The sequence below is a fragment of the Cornus florida genome, unplaced genomic scaffold (assembly GCF_030987335.1).
Source record: "Cornus florida cultivar Cherokee Brave unplaced genomic scaffold, ASM3098733v1 CherokeeBrave_3.0.0_Hap2_Chr11, whole genome shotgun sequence".
NCBI classification, from domain to species: Eukaryota; Viridiplantae; Streptophyta; class Magnoliopsida; order Cornales; family Cornaceae; genus Cornus; species Cornus florida.
In genome coordinates this window covers 52,099,185-52,114,083 of record NW_026775581.1, presented here as the reverse complement: position 1 = coordinate 52,114,083, position 14,899 = coordinate 52,099,185, and the positions used below count along the sequence as shown (strand labels likewise).

The 14,899-nt window shown below is 35.8% G+C and overlaps 2 protein-coding genes across 2 annotated transcripts; both read left to right on the top strand.

Annotated features, from left to right (window-relative positions):
* Positions 1–1,166: 1,166 nt before the first annotated feature.
* Positions 1,167–2,035, top strand: LOC132281068 (uncharacterized). The gene is made up of 2 exons (XM_059782807.1): positions 1,167–1,181; positions 1,265–2,035. The coding sequence occupies exons 1-2, from the start codon at positions 1,167–1,169 to the stop codon at positions 2,033–2,035; spliced, it is 786 nt and encodes a 261-aa protein (XP_059638790.1).
* A 10,142-nt stretch (positions 2,036–12,177) lies between these two features.
* On the top strand, positions 12,178–13,955 carry LOC132282832 (uncharacterized). Its single transcript, XM_059784638.1, has 3 exons — positions 12,178–12,412; positions 12,600–12,666; positions 12,785–13,955. Exons 1-3 carry the CDS (start codon positions 12,335–12,337, stop codon positions 13,693–13,695), a joined length of 1,056 nt encoding a protein of 351 aa, XP_059640621.1. The 5' UTR covers positions 12,178–12,334; the 3' UTR covers positions 13,696–13,955.
* Positions 13,956–14,899: the final 944 nt, after the last annotated feature.

Below are 14,899 nucleotides of genomic sequence, written 5' to 3'. Positions count from 1 at the left end.
GGTTAATTACAACGACACCTCTTGAAGTTTGCCGTATTAACAAGCATATATAAATTTGCCTTTTTTTGAACAATAAGACCCCCTGTCAATTTTGTAATCCAAACAAGGTCTTATTGGTTGCGAAAAGACAATATTGCCCCTGAATATTTAAATCACTTTTATCCTAAAATATTATGCATAGCAAAATGTCTAATATACCCCTCAGTTAATATCAGCCCCACAAAATGGCACCATTTGGCGCTAGCTACTACCCACCCACCTACCCCATTTATTTCACCTTTGTCTGTCTTGCTAAACTTCTCAATTTCTCTATCACGATCACAGTCTCTCTCAGTACTGTTTATCTGGAAAAAAAACCAAAGGCTTTACCTTTTTTTCCTTTCATTTCTCTATCACGATCTCTCTCACTGTTTATCTGCTCCAAAAATGTAACATTTATTTCTGGAACGCTAAAGTCAGTTGCTTGGTGTGATCAACAGTTCGGATTCTTGGTGGTTTGTGTCATGTTGTTCATTTTTCTGTTCTTCACATTCGATGTAAGTGATCTAATCTTTCCTCTGCGGCATATATGGTGACTTTGTGCTTCTTTGTTATATAACTTTAGATATTGAGGGATTTCTAATGATTTTTTTTTTATTTTTTATTTTTATATAAATTTCTTATTTCATAAACACTGAAGATGGTTGGTGATGTAATCAACTGTTTGGATTTTGAGGGGTTTGTGTTGTGATTGAGCATTTTTTTTTTATTTTTTATTTTTTTATGAACGCCAAGGTTGGTTGGTTGGTGTAATCAATCGTTCGAATTTTGGGGGGTTTGTATTGTGATTGAGGGTTTTCTGATGGGTTTTTTTATTTATTAATTTGTTGTTATTTCATGAAATTAGTTGCATGTATGGTTTTTTTATAAGCATTTTTTTTTTTTTTATATTATTAATTTATTATTTTTTTTAAAAATTTGTTACATTAGGGTTTCTGATTGAGAGTTTTATGTTCAATTTGTTATTAATTTATGTTTGAAGGTTTTATTATAAAATCGTTGTTATTATTTGGGGGTTATGCTGATATACTTGTACAAATTAATAAGATTATGTGGTATAAGTTTGCATGTTAGTGACTTCTGCAACACTAGTGATTGGTTTGTTTGTGTTAATTGTATGACGGACCATGGGTCCCACTCTGGTTAACATGAACAGATTCAATCCTATCTTATGCATATTGCATTACAATTTCTTTACCTATTTTGTATTAATGTTTTTTCTCAGTTGCAGATGGGTAATGACAAAGTCCATGATCTCCTAATTAATTTTGATGGTCACATACATGTGTTGAATGGGATAAATCCAAATGGATATAGTTTCTTGGACTTGTATTCATCTACTTATGCATTTATGCTTAGAAATGTTAATCAAACTGGTATGACAGTGAATATATTTTACAAATTTCCTGGGAATTGTGGTAGACTGCTATTAAATGGGGATGATGATATGATCATTATGTTTGAAATGAACTTAGATGTTAGAGAGATGGATATAATTGTTGAATTTGTTGACAAGGGTGTTCCAATTGATTTAGACAGTCAATGTCCACTACAAAATTCTGAGGGGGAAGATGAAGACAGTGAGGGGGAAGATGAAGACAGTGATGATTCTCAGAAATCTAATTACAGTTTCTCAAACAGTGATGATGATGAGGACTGGAATGAGGGAAATGAGGGAAATGAGGCACATGATTGGGATAATATTGAATTAGAAAGTGAGAGTTCTGATAATAGTTGTGGAGATTTATCAGATTATAATGATAGTGCTGAATTTAGTGGAGAAAGTGGTGATGAAAGGAAAGGTTCTGTGCATCAACACATCAAGGGGATAGTCTTCAAGTATGGTGCTAATGGAGAGATTAAATTTGTGAAGGATCATTTGTTTGATGACATTAATCACTTCAGGACCGTGTTGAAGGAGTATTCAGTTCAAAAGGGTTTCAAATTGGTGATGAAGAAGAATGAAAAAAGGGTTAATTACAATGACACCCCCTGAAGTTTGCCGTATTGACAGGCATATATAAGTTTGCTCTTTTTTGAACAATGAGACCCCTTAAAATTTGATAAAATTGACAAAACACCCCCTGACACCATCTATCACGCCTGACAGACGAAAAATAGACCAATAAAGGTCCACAAACAAGTCAAAGGGCAAATTGGTCTATTTTTCGTCTGTCAGGCGTGATAGATGGTGTCAGGGGGTATTTTGTCAATTTTATCAAATTTTAAGGGGTCTCATTGTTCAAAAAAGGACAAACTTATATATACTTGTCAATACGACAAACTTCAAGGGGTGTTATTATAATTAATCCTTAAATTAAATAGAACGTATACGAATTTATGCAAACTCGGCCAAGTGGTCATCCCTGAGAGGAGATGTGGTTCCACTTATATGTTTGTGGACAAGTGGGCAACGTCCTCTTTTCTGGACCTTTTGGCCATTGCCTACCACCCAATCATACGCATACCTACCTTATATATATATATAATAGATATTTATACTCTGTCTGGGCCCTTTTCAAAAGGAGTGTTCTGTCTTTATTACCTTCCACTAACATCACACGCGCACACACACCAAACCAGTACAAGTCTGAAAAGATTATGAAAATGCAACCAAATTTATAACTGAAAAAATCTATATCTGTGCTACTTATAAAAGTTTATGCATTTTTTATTTATATACATTTTTACTCACTTTTTACTATGTTCAATTTTTATTTTTTATTATAAATATATAAATGAGTCAATAAGTATGTCATTTTGTATTTATTCTAAGACCACTATCGAGGTTTTACATTCATCTTCTACATCATCGCTTACCAGAAAAAAAAAAAAAAAAAAAAAAAAAAATCTGTATTTTTTTACTTCAATTGATTTTGAACCACAAATTTATTTATTTATTTATATTTATTTTTTTGACTTAATTTTTTGAAGCTCTACATTGGGCCATAATTTAATTTGACTGTGGATTCTAAAAAATTTGTTGCCACAAGAAGTTTTTATGATAGTACGACTTTTTTTAATTTGTATAAAGTGAGATTGAGATTGGAGACCCGCACTTGCAAGGCAGCCTCATGATACGGGTGAGATCTAAGTCGCAAACTTGTGTAGAGGAGGGAATTCAAATCCACACTCGGTACACTGAATACGATTCGTGCAGACACCGAAGATCCATCCTACAGTCCAATTACACTACCCCGCGGCTGTAAGTAAAAATATATATTTGTCCATCTAAAAAATTATTAATGGGCCATTTTGATATTTTCACAGTAGTTTTAAGGTTAAATTAGGTCTTTTAAGTAACTAAATGGGCAAAAAGGTCATTTCACAATGTAATGGGAGGGTGTTGTAGTTATCTTCAAATTCTAACTACGTTTGGTGTGCAGGAATGAAATGGAATGGAATGACCATTCCAATGGAATAAAAATCCATTCCATTAGTAAACCTATGGAATGGCCATTCCATTCCATATATTTTTGTAATATTCCCAATAAGCCCTTAATCACATTCCAATAAGATAAAAATATTTCACATTCACCAAAAATCTTTCACATTCCATTTTTCATGTTTATCGGCTTCTTTATTAGACGTGATAAAGGTCTTTCATCTTCCATCTCTTCTGAATATACCCAGAGTTGCCATTAATAAAAAAGTTACAGGACTTTCAACCAAATTATAAGTATTAATTTCTTTGTTTATTTATTTTTTATAAGTAGGCATTAAATCTCTTTTATCTTCTGAGCATATCACTTTTTTATTTTTATTTATTATTTTTATTTATTTATTTTTTGTATCTTTGTATTGAAACATTTGTATAATCATCTGGATCCAAAAGTGGACTAGTTTGACTTTTGGACCCTTAGTCAAGTTCATCGTTGGATGAATGGAGAACCTTGCTTGATTAGAATTTTATCAAAACTAGAATTTTCAAGAAATCTACAATAAAAAAATTACACAAGTACTTGGAAATATTACTAGGTTTTTTTTGTTGGGTTGATGATTTATTTATTTCCTTAACTTTATTTGAGTTGATTTTATGGTGCACAATTTTTTATATATTATTAAGATTGATATATCATTATATATATATATATATATATTTTCTTTTTTAGCCTTTACATCAATTTCTTAGATTAAATATTCAATCATGGTGAGTCGGTTTAGTTATAATTTTTTTATTTTTCTTTCCTCCAATGAAAAGGGCATTTTTGAGAAAAGGCATTCCCTTCTAGATTTAATGATACTTAACCAAACAATAAAATAGGAATAATTATTCTATTCCATAACGATTCACCGTGTCACATCAAACATTAGAATGGTAATACTCATTCCATTCCATTCTCATTCTCATTCTCATTCCATTCCAAATTTTATTTCATTCCATTTATGCACGCCAAACGTAGCATAAGGGTGTTAGTATAGGTTTTCATAAATAAAAATAAAAATAAAAATAAAATGTAATTAGGCCTTACCTTAGAAGTACTTTATCCTTGTATTTATTGTGCCATGACTTTCACCCCTTTCGTGCTAAGCTGCTAACCTTTGAAGTTGGAGAAATACTTTAATTTTCTATTACTGCTGCATTTAGATGGAGAGTCCAATCAAATGTTTTAAATTTTTATCAAAGAAAGTGTGTCCAGAAAAGAAAGTTTATATTCTCGATATTGTTATTCTTGTATAGTCCATATGATTAACGGACTCTATAAAAAAAGCGGTGAGTAGTGACAATGTCGAGAGTTGATTGTTGTAGAATGATTCTTTAGAAAATGTAGAACGTGGAAAAAAAGGGTCGAGTCCTAGAGCCTCATTAAACTTCAAGTCTCAAGTTCGATTCTTCTTAGGTGCGAACAATTTTTCAGGATTATAACTGCAGACATAATCTGAGTTTTATCCGATTTGTGTCGATTTGTGTGGGGTCACCTTGCACGAATCCCGTGAATTAGTCAGAGCAAAGCTCCGGACACTCCGGATATTAAAAAAAAAAAACAAAAATCAATGATGGTTAGGTGTTTTTTTTCATCCCCTTTCAAAAGCACTAATAAATCCTCTCTCTTTTATCAGATATTTGGTCTTAGAAGATTTATGAACAAAAGTGATTTACTAAAAAGATTGGCAATACATGAACTGGATGGCTTCTCAAGTGACTTGTTTGCCACTATTAAAGTAAAATTTAATGTTATCATAAAGTTGCGTAGCCAGTGACGCTCCATGTGATGAAACAAGATAGATTAAAATAAAATTTTTCCAAGAAGATGATTTATTAAAATTGAGTACTGTTAGACACTAAAAGTAATACATGAACAATGTATACTATAAAGATGATAAGGAGGTACTATGAATGACAGTTGATGTAGTTGAAGGGACAATTTTTCTTGATAACCATTATACTCTATTTGGTAGGATGAAAGAAATTTAGATGGAAAGAAGAAAAGAGAAGATAAACAAAACACTCTTATAGAAGAAATTGTGTTATTTTTTCTTTTTGTTTTGTTGGATAAAATAGAAGAGAAGAGAAGAGAATATGACAATATCTTATTTTGTTTGTTACGAAGAGAAGAAAAAAGAAAGTGCTAATTATAAGGGAAGTTTTTGTAATTTAAAAACACCTATAATAGCCTTGTTTTTCTTCTTTCGAATCTTGCACTCATATTTGGAGGGATAAAAATTTGTTAAAGAGGAAGGATGACTCATCCTTGCATTCTCTTTATCAAACGAATAAATTTTCTTTCTTCTTTCTTATTTTTCATCCACCATTCTTCCTTCCTTCCTACCAAACCGAGCACTGATTCGACCTAAAATATTTTTTTTAAAAAAATATCTTTTTATGTAAATTTATGTATTAATTTTTTATTTTGCGGTATTTGGCAAATGTTTAGATCGAGATTAATGTCAAGTCTATTAAGTTTGGCGGTAAAATAACTTACCGAAAGTTGACGTGTAAGTTATTTTCGTTAAGTTTTAATAAAATATTTTATTTAAATTTGTAATAACCAAAAACAAATATATATATATATATATATATATATATATATATATATTTTTTTTTCAATCAAACAAACGAACGAAGCCTTAATGAATTTAATAATATAATTTATACATGGGACATTTTGTATTTGTGCACTATCTTCTTGTAACTTGAAATATTCCGGTAGGTAATCAAGCTTGACACTTCATCTGCAACTCTGTAACACATGTGACTTTTATGCCACAAGGTATTTGAATTGTACCATCACAGAAATTATTGTCCCCATATTTTATGTGATTTTTTAAAATTTAGTAAGTAGAAATAGCTCATAATCCTAATAGGTTAATTTGGTGGACTTAATTTTCAGTATTAGTTGCTTTCACTTGCAAATATTTGAGAGTTACCATCTTGGCTGACTACTAGTTATTAGTCTAAGAGTCATGACTTGTGAGAGCATGAATACTAATTATAGGAAATCCACTTTATGTGGAGAGTGAGGTATACTCATGAATTGAATTAGTATAATGATTTGGATTTGTATTTGGTGGGTTTACGTGAGTGAAAGCTGATTTAACGTCATGATCACATTAGTTTTTACTTATATAAAATTAGTTGAATTTGTTCGGACTCTCAATCATTATTAATTGAAAAAATAAGATGTGACAACTGAAAGGTGCACTGGATTGGTTTTAGTAAAGTGTTTGCTAAAACGGTTTTTTATTACCACGTACATGATTATTTATTTTTGAAATTTCTTCTTCTAAAATTAATTTTATTGAATCATAAAGTTTAATTTGGGGTGCTCAAGAAATATACCATAAAGACATGTCATGGTGGGATATTATTTAATTTTTCATCGTGTACTTATGGATATTCATTAGTAGAAGGCCCTGTTTGATATCTTGGTTCAGTGCTTAACACAAAACATGGTCAGCAATTTCTAAAACTGATCGCCTGCTTGGTATGCATTTTGTTTTTGTCGGGTACTGTAGCAGTGAACAATGAAAAAAACATATTTGATAAAAACTGTTTTGTTTTGCACAGTGTTAAAACGTTTCGTGAATAGTAACAAAAGTCGAAACACCAATTTGGTGCTTTTATGAACAATATATATATTTAAAAAAAACTCTAAAAATGTTATTTTTAAACTAACCATTATATTTTCAAACTTCTAGTTTAAAACCTAGAATGAAAACCTAATTCAAAACCTAGAATGAAATAAATTAAACTAAAAATAATAATAGTGGTGGTGGCAGTGGTGGAGGTGGCGATGTTGGTGGTCGTGGAAGGCAGTGATGGCGACGGTAGTGGTGGAAGGCGACGACGACAATTGTGATGGTGGTGGAGGTGGTTGTGGTGGAAGGCAGCAACGGTGGTGGTCAAGGTGGGGTGTTGGTGGAAGGTGGCATCGACGGTGGTAATGGTAGTAGTGGAGGTGGGTGTGGTGGAAGGCGGCAGCGGTAATGGTGGAAAATGACCATAGCAGTGGTGGTGGAAAGCGACAATGGTGGTGGAGGAAGACGGCAACGACAATAGTGTTGGTGGTGGTGGTGGAAGGCAGCGTTGTTAATGGCGATTGAAGACGACAGTGGCGGTGGTGGTGGAGTGACAATGTTATTTTTGGTGGTGGTGGTTGAAGGTGCCAATGGCGATGGTGGTGGTGGTAGTAGTGGAAAGCAGTAGTGGTGATGGTCGTGGTGGAAGGTGGCGGTGGTAGTGGTGGAATGCAGTAGTGGCGATGGCGGTGGAACAAGGCAATAGTAATGGTGGCGGTGTGCTAGTGGTGGAAGGAAGTGGAGGAAAACGGCGGCGACAAGACATGGAACATGAATGTTTTTTTTGGTCAATGATTTTTTATTTTTACTAAGAATGGAATCCATAGGCTAAGATGTGGAGTGAAATTTCATTATTTTTCTATTTCAAGGGAATGACTTGGATTTGGTTGTTCTTACTTTAATATTCCTATCAAACAGAAGAAATGATTGGAGTAGTGGTCTAGTGGTATATCTTCTTTCAAAGTGAAAGGTAGATGACTCGAATCTCCCCAAGAGTATTGTGGGAGTTATTTGCAAAACTCAATTGGAGTCATTTCAAAAAATTTATAAAAGAAAAAGGAAAAATTTCTAATCATGAGGGCCTTTAATTTTGTGAATACGGACAGCTTAATGAAAAAACTCTCACCTCATATTTAGAAGTTGGGAGTTTGAATCCTCTTAGGCCTCTCCTAGAGTATTTTTTAGTATTTTTCTCTTACTAGGGATGCAATTTGGACAGATTGAAGCGTTAACTAAGAAGGCTCAATTCATATTGTTGTAGAAGCTCGCCTTGAATTCAAGCATGGGTAAAGGTCCCCCCCCCCCCCAAAAAAAAAAAAAAAAAAAAAACTCACCCAGTCTGAGTTTGGCTTGGGATTGGTTTTTCAATGTCAGGGTTAGGTTTAGGCTCAATTTTTCTCAACCTTAGCCCATTTTGGACTTGCTTGGGTGAAAGGTTTGGAATCCGAAGTTAATATGTGTTGTTATATAATTGTATTTATTATTTTTATTATATTAGATTTTTGTGATAAATCCTAGCAATTCATTTTATTCAAGAGCTTAAAAACCAAACCTAGCCTAATGTCACGTTCCGACTCCTAACGATGCTATGAGTATAGAAGACACGCATGCTGGTTGGCTAAGAACATTCATTGACTGGGAATGGTTCCAGGGAAGGGGCGTGCAGGACCACAGGATGGTACCTCTTCAGAGTTCAAGCAGGTCGACTCGGTTCAGTTCGAGGTGCTTGTCGCTAGTCGTGGACTTGACTATGAAGAAGGGAGTTGGCCATCCCTGCACAAACTGGTCGGGAGTTGGAGCCGTTTTCCTGACGAGGCCAAGGCAAGCCGAAACCAATCAGCATGTATCATTTGGAGGGCAGGTCATGGTGGCTGACTAGGGCGCTTGCGCGAGCTGAAGCAACGCCTTGGTGTCGCACGGGCCGTGCCGTTGCGCCAAATCTCTAGGCCCGTGACAAATGGTATTAGAGCAGGACTTGGGGAAAAGCACAAATGTGTGCCCCCTTGTCGATCCGGGGGTCTTGAGAATGAAGTGGGTGCACTAAAGCGTCGATGGGCAATCAATGCTGTTGGAGGAGAGCCTACATCTCCCCATGAAGAGGCGTCATTTGAAGCCGGAGGGCTGCGCGCATCGGATGGCCGGAGGGCCGCGCGCACCAAAGTTCTTGCAAATTCAAGAAGCGTGCAAACTGTTGTGAAGGGCGGGTATCAAGTCAGCCGAAGGGCCCTTATTTGCTCGGGGTGTCGCGGAGGCGGCATAACGTGGGGTTGCGTCCCGAAGAAGTGGGCGTCCTTTTAGCCTGAAACCCTATCATTGGGCGAGTGCAGCCAGGGGTTGTACAAGGAAGTGATGGTGGGCAGGCGAGCATACCACTCGGAGGAGAGAGACTTTGGAATGTTGGACGCAATGGAGTTAGCGCCGCACTGCGACGACGGCGTCGCAGGATTTGGGTGGGGGAGAATGTCACGTTCCGATTCCTAACGACGCCATGAGCATAGAAGACACGCATGCTGGTTAGCTAAGAACATTCATTAATTGGGAATGGTTCCAGGGAAGGGGCGTGTAGGACCTCAAGATGGTACCTTTTCAGAGTTCAGGCAGGTCGACTCGGTTCAGTTCGAGGTGTTTGTCGCTAGTCGTGGACTTGACTTTGAAGAAGGGAGTTGGCCATCCCTACACAAACTGGTCGGGAGCTGGAGCCGTTCCACTGACGAGGTTAAGGCAGGCCAAAACCAGTCAGCATGTATCATTGGGAGGGTAGGTCATGGTGGCTGGTCAGGGCGCTTGCGCGAGTTGAAGCAACGCCTTGGTGCCGCACGGACCGTGCCGCTGCGCCAAATCTCTAGGCCCGTGACACTAAGCTCGTCGCTAACTTAGTATAGGTTAGGTTTGGATCTGATCGATTGGCACCTTACTTGGGGTAAGTGAGACATGTATTTAAATAATATGTCTCATAGTGGACTATGAGATATTCATTTGTTCATAGGAGTGGCAATGGGTGGGTTTGGGGCAAGAAGCTAGGAACCCCAACCCATCCCCTTCCTCATTTGGCATAACTCCTCATTCCCATCCAAGATTGTTTATTAAACAGAGCGGGGAGACAGGTTAAGTTGTATTCTTATAATTGTATTTTGAATCTAACAAATGTAAATAATGAAGTACATATATTTTTTTTTTTTGTGTGAATAAGAACAACATTCAAATTCTGAATTCGAACTTGAGATTTAATATTAATGTAGAAATATCAGAATAATAAATAGAGGTTCTCAAATAAGAATCATACAAAAAGACATAGGATTTGCTTAATATATATCTAATATTTTTCAATATAAAGTATTTATAAGGGCAAAATTATAATTTATTTGTATAAATGGGGCAGGCGAGGCGACCTTTCCCCATCCTCGCCCGTAACCGTGTGGGTTATTAATCCTAACCCCATACTAGGCCCCAAACCATTTAACCACTTTTATAAATCATTCTAAATGGAATGGAGCGAGATGGTTATTCGGGGTGGAATGTCACGAGCGGGCAAACCTTGAGGCAATTAAGGCAGTTGCCTAAGGCCTCCAATAAGAGAAGAGCCAATAAAAATGATCTCACTATATTATTTATATATTTTTTAATGTATTAATTATGCTCATTTATTGTATTAGTACAAAAAATAAAACACCTATGTTCATCTATTGGTTAATACAAGTTGAAAGGTTTTATCGTATAATTACATTATTTTTTCTTTCTCAACAATTTCACTTTTTTTTTCACTTTTCTATTTTTTAAATTCTCTTCCATACGTTGTATATTCCTTTTGGACTTTGTAATTTATTGATTCCCTTACACATCAATTAAATCACTTAATCTAAAAACATAAATAGTATTTTTATATTTCCTTAACCTTACAACAAGTTAGGAACAGAGAATAATTTTTAAATAGAAATTATTATACTGTATTAATATAGTGATGTGAGAAGAAATTAGGCTTCAATAATTCTTAAATAAAATTATTTCGCTTTAAATGACCATATATATATATATGGGTTTTAGAACTCATCATGATAGCGCATGGACACCATACAATACGAATGACACACACAATTTTAAAAAAATAGAACTCGGTATGGTGTAAACACGGCTATACATAAATATGAATTATTTATTTATATATTTATTAAATAAGAGTATTATAGAATTTTAATTAATTTCTAATTTCTATATTAAAGTTTCACTTGCAAGATATAGAAAATGAAGTTATACCATTATTGAATAAGAGTGCTACAAAGTTCTTCTTCTTCTTCTTCTTCTTTTTTTTTTTTTTTTTTTTAACAAATATCAATTTGTACTTCACTTTTAATCATATATATAATAACAATTTTTATTTTCAAAAAACTTTGAACACTTTAGAATGTATTTTTATTCTTTTTCATGTATTTGGGTATATAAAACTTGTGCTAGACATATTGAAAAGTGTTCTCCAAGTGTCTAGGAAGCCTCGAAAAAGTTTTCAGAAGTATAAATAAAGTGTTCGATATGTATTCTAGGAGTGCTGTTGAGGTCAGTTCGACAGTACTAAAAAAATAAAATAAAATAGATAAGTAGACTATAATTTTTATAAAATTATATTCGCATGGCGGCTTTGGCAGGGATTCGAGAGACAAGTTCTTGAGGTCTCGCTTTTAAATCGTACTCCTAACTTGAACAATGTGTGTATTGTGAGACTGATACACGTGTTCTAAAGAAGAAAAAAAAGAAAAAACTTCCTATAAAATTTCAACATGCCATAATAAAATTTCAACATGCCATATATAATAATTTCAACTCTAATTAATTCATTTATCCGCAGTCAGATACCAGCCAAAAAAATTATTTAATTTTAGGTAATTACATAATAACCAAAGTTCGTGTCAATACATTTTGGTTCATGCGCACTTCAAACGACGCCGTTGTTTTCACATGGTGCGTTCTAGCTCGTAATTTTGCCACCGCATTACTTTCCTCCCACGTTTTATCGCTAAAATACGTGTCCACCTCTTGGTCCACACGGAAAATTAGGTTGAAACGAGGGACAAAATGGTAACGCGACGATTATATATTTGGCCGCAGGATTGTAGGTTCTGTTAGAGTCTCTGAAAAAGGGCGAGCGAAACAGAGGAGTTCCCGTTATCCACTCTCTCTCTCTATAACCTATCTATCGCTTTCTCTCTCTAGATTGTCGAGATCTTTCTCCGATTGAATTAGGGTTTTTTCAAATCTCTGTTCTGTGGAATCAATTCGACTCGAAATGGTTTCTGATTCCGTCGCAAACGCTTCGATTCCTATGTCGGCCTCGAATGCCAAGGATTTCGCCAAGAAAAAAAGGGTGAGTTCTTCAATTCCAGTCTTCAATTTCATTTCACGAGTCTCTCTTTCTCTCTCTACAATTTTGTGTTCTATGGCTATTCAATCGTGGTTGATTCTTTTCAATTACTAGTATTTCTCTCATGAATTTCGTTTCATTTATCTCTTCAATCTGTTAAAAATTTTCTGTTTTTTGATTTCGGTTTCAGGCTAACAGGTCGGCGAAATTGAAGCAGTGCAAGCTTGATGCTCGTCGCGAGCAGTGGCTTTCTCAAGGTATGTAGAAGATCCATATTTTCCCCTCTATAATCGAGTGTAGAAGGGTTTATATATACGTATATATGAATATATGTTTATCTGATTTGAGACGGGACTGGGTGTTTTTTATACACAGTTAAGAACAAGGGAGAGAAAGAGGAATCTGACGGTCGTGGAATTAGTGGTCGGCCGATGCATGCACGCAATGAGAGCGACCGATCAATAGAGAATTTGGAGATAAAGCAGAGAGGTGAAGAGAATGATGGATCGATCCATCATTACAGTGATTCAGAGTCGCCTTCGAACAGTCCCACCAGCCACATCAGTAGTATATTGGGCAGTAACGAGTCCGGTACGAATTTTACCGGAAGCAGCAGCAGTAGCACTAGTAGTAGTGGTGGGTGTTATTCCGGAAGCATAACTGAAGAAGATGAAGGAGGAGATGATGGGTGCACGGATGATTGGGAGACTGTTGCCGATGCTATGGCTGCTACTGATGACAAGCAGCAGGAGAAGCATAACCCTAGTTCGGAACTGCCACCAGCGTGCGAAACAAATGCCCAATTGGATTCTCTTCCTGGGTTGACCCAAAGGTCCACTTCAGGGATTGAGATATCAAAGCCAAAGCCGGAGAGTGCGGAAATGGTGCAGAGAGCTCCCATGAATGGACGGGCTTGGAGGCCTGATGATGCCTTTCGTCCCCAGAGTCTGCCCAATTTATCGAAGCAGCATAGCTTCCCCATGCATTCAGACCGGCATTGTGGTCGTGGAGGCTCTGCATGGGGTAGTAAGAATGTTGTACCTGCACCTTCGTCATGTCCTATATGCTTCGAAGATTTGGACTTCACAGACTCAAGTTTTCTCCCTTGTTCATGCGGGTTCCATCTGTGCCTGTTCTGCCACAAGAGGATTATCGAGGAGGATGGGCGCTGTCCCGGATGCCGGAAGCAATATGACTACAATCCCATTGAGGGGGAGGCAACTTTGGATGGAGGGAGCTTGACATTCCGGTTGGCTCGTTCTTGTAGTATGATCACAAGGTCTTAGGAGTATGTTTTCCCTAATATATATGTTGGGTCTCTCCTTTTTTGGCATGTCTAGCCTTTTTTGTTTTACCGTTAAGACTGTTTTCATAGTGTAGATGTGAGTGTAGGGATGTGGTTCTGGGCACCCGGTAATTAAGCTGGTTCTCTTATCAGTTTGGTAGTATCTGTGTGGTGCATGTGCTGATGTAGATGACTCATGTTGGCGTGTGAATAGACGCGGTGGTATAGAAATTGAATACATCATATTTTGTTTCAGTATTATCTACTTTCTTTGATTGATTGATGTGTGATAGTTATCTTTCAAAGATTTAGAATGAGCTCATGAAGGATATTATATTCCATGCATTTGATTTTCTTGGTATGTCCCTATTTGATAGGTTTGTAAATTCCATTTGTTGACATTTCATGCATTCTATCCAATTTTAATTTGGAATTAGTAAATAAGTGTGAGATGAAGATCAATATTGTGTGAAAAAAAGAAATGAAAATTTGTAAAACTAAGATGGAATTATTTTTTGAATTCTGCACCTATAAAAGTATTATGAGGTACAGAAAATCATGACTTGTAATTGTAATGGGTCTTAATACTGTGTAACAACATTACAAATGTGAATTTTTTTCTCTGCGATTTATCAGTGTAGCGTAAGGGGTAAACCGTTTTGTCGTATCAATGTAATGTAAGGGGTAACCATTTTGTTGTATCAGTGTAACGTAATGGCCGAGCATTTGTAAAGGCTTATGTGTAAAGTTTTGGAAATTTAAAGTGCCAACTGGTCTATTGGGTAAAGTCTTAGATATTCATACTAGTGATTGAATCCCGCCTTCACTGGCTTTTTTATTTTTCATTTTTTAAGGTAAGTGGTTTATGGGCAAGAGGAGCGTTACCCCAATTGTTGGACAAAAATAGACAAATCGGATAGCTCTTCTAGACTGTTGGCGTTATCATCTCCTATTACGGATTCACTCAGACTTATTAAAAAATATATGTATTGACTGGTTCTATTTTTCTAATCAAGTTTCTCCATAAAGTTTTAGGTGTAGTAGTTCCCTTGTGTGATTGTATTAGTCCTAGTATCTATTTGGTTTGCAGAAGTGTATTGTTGACTAGCCCTTTGGGGCTTAAATTCTTTGGCAATTAAGTTGTAGCGGAGATTTCCATAACACGTGTGTTAAATCGCTTTAGTACATAATTGCTAGCTTAATTT

Coding starts and splice junctions, on each gene's coding strand:
- LOC132282832 (XM_059784638.1), top strand. CDS start 12,335: ATGGTTTCTGATTCCGTCGCAAACGCTTCGATTCCTATGTCGGCCTCG. Junction 12,413..12,599: donor ATTTCGCCAAGAAAAAAAGG/GTGAGTTCTTCA, acceptor TTTCGGTTTCAG/GCTAACAGGTCGGCGAAATT. Junction 12,667..12,784: donor CGAGCAGTGGCTTTCTCAAG/GTATGTAGAAGA, acceptor TTTTATACACAG/TTAAGAACAAGGGAGAGAAA.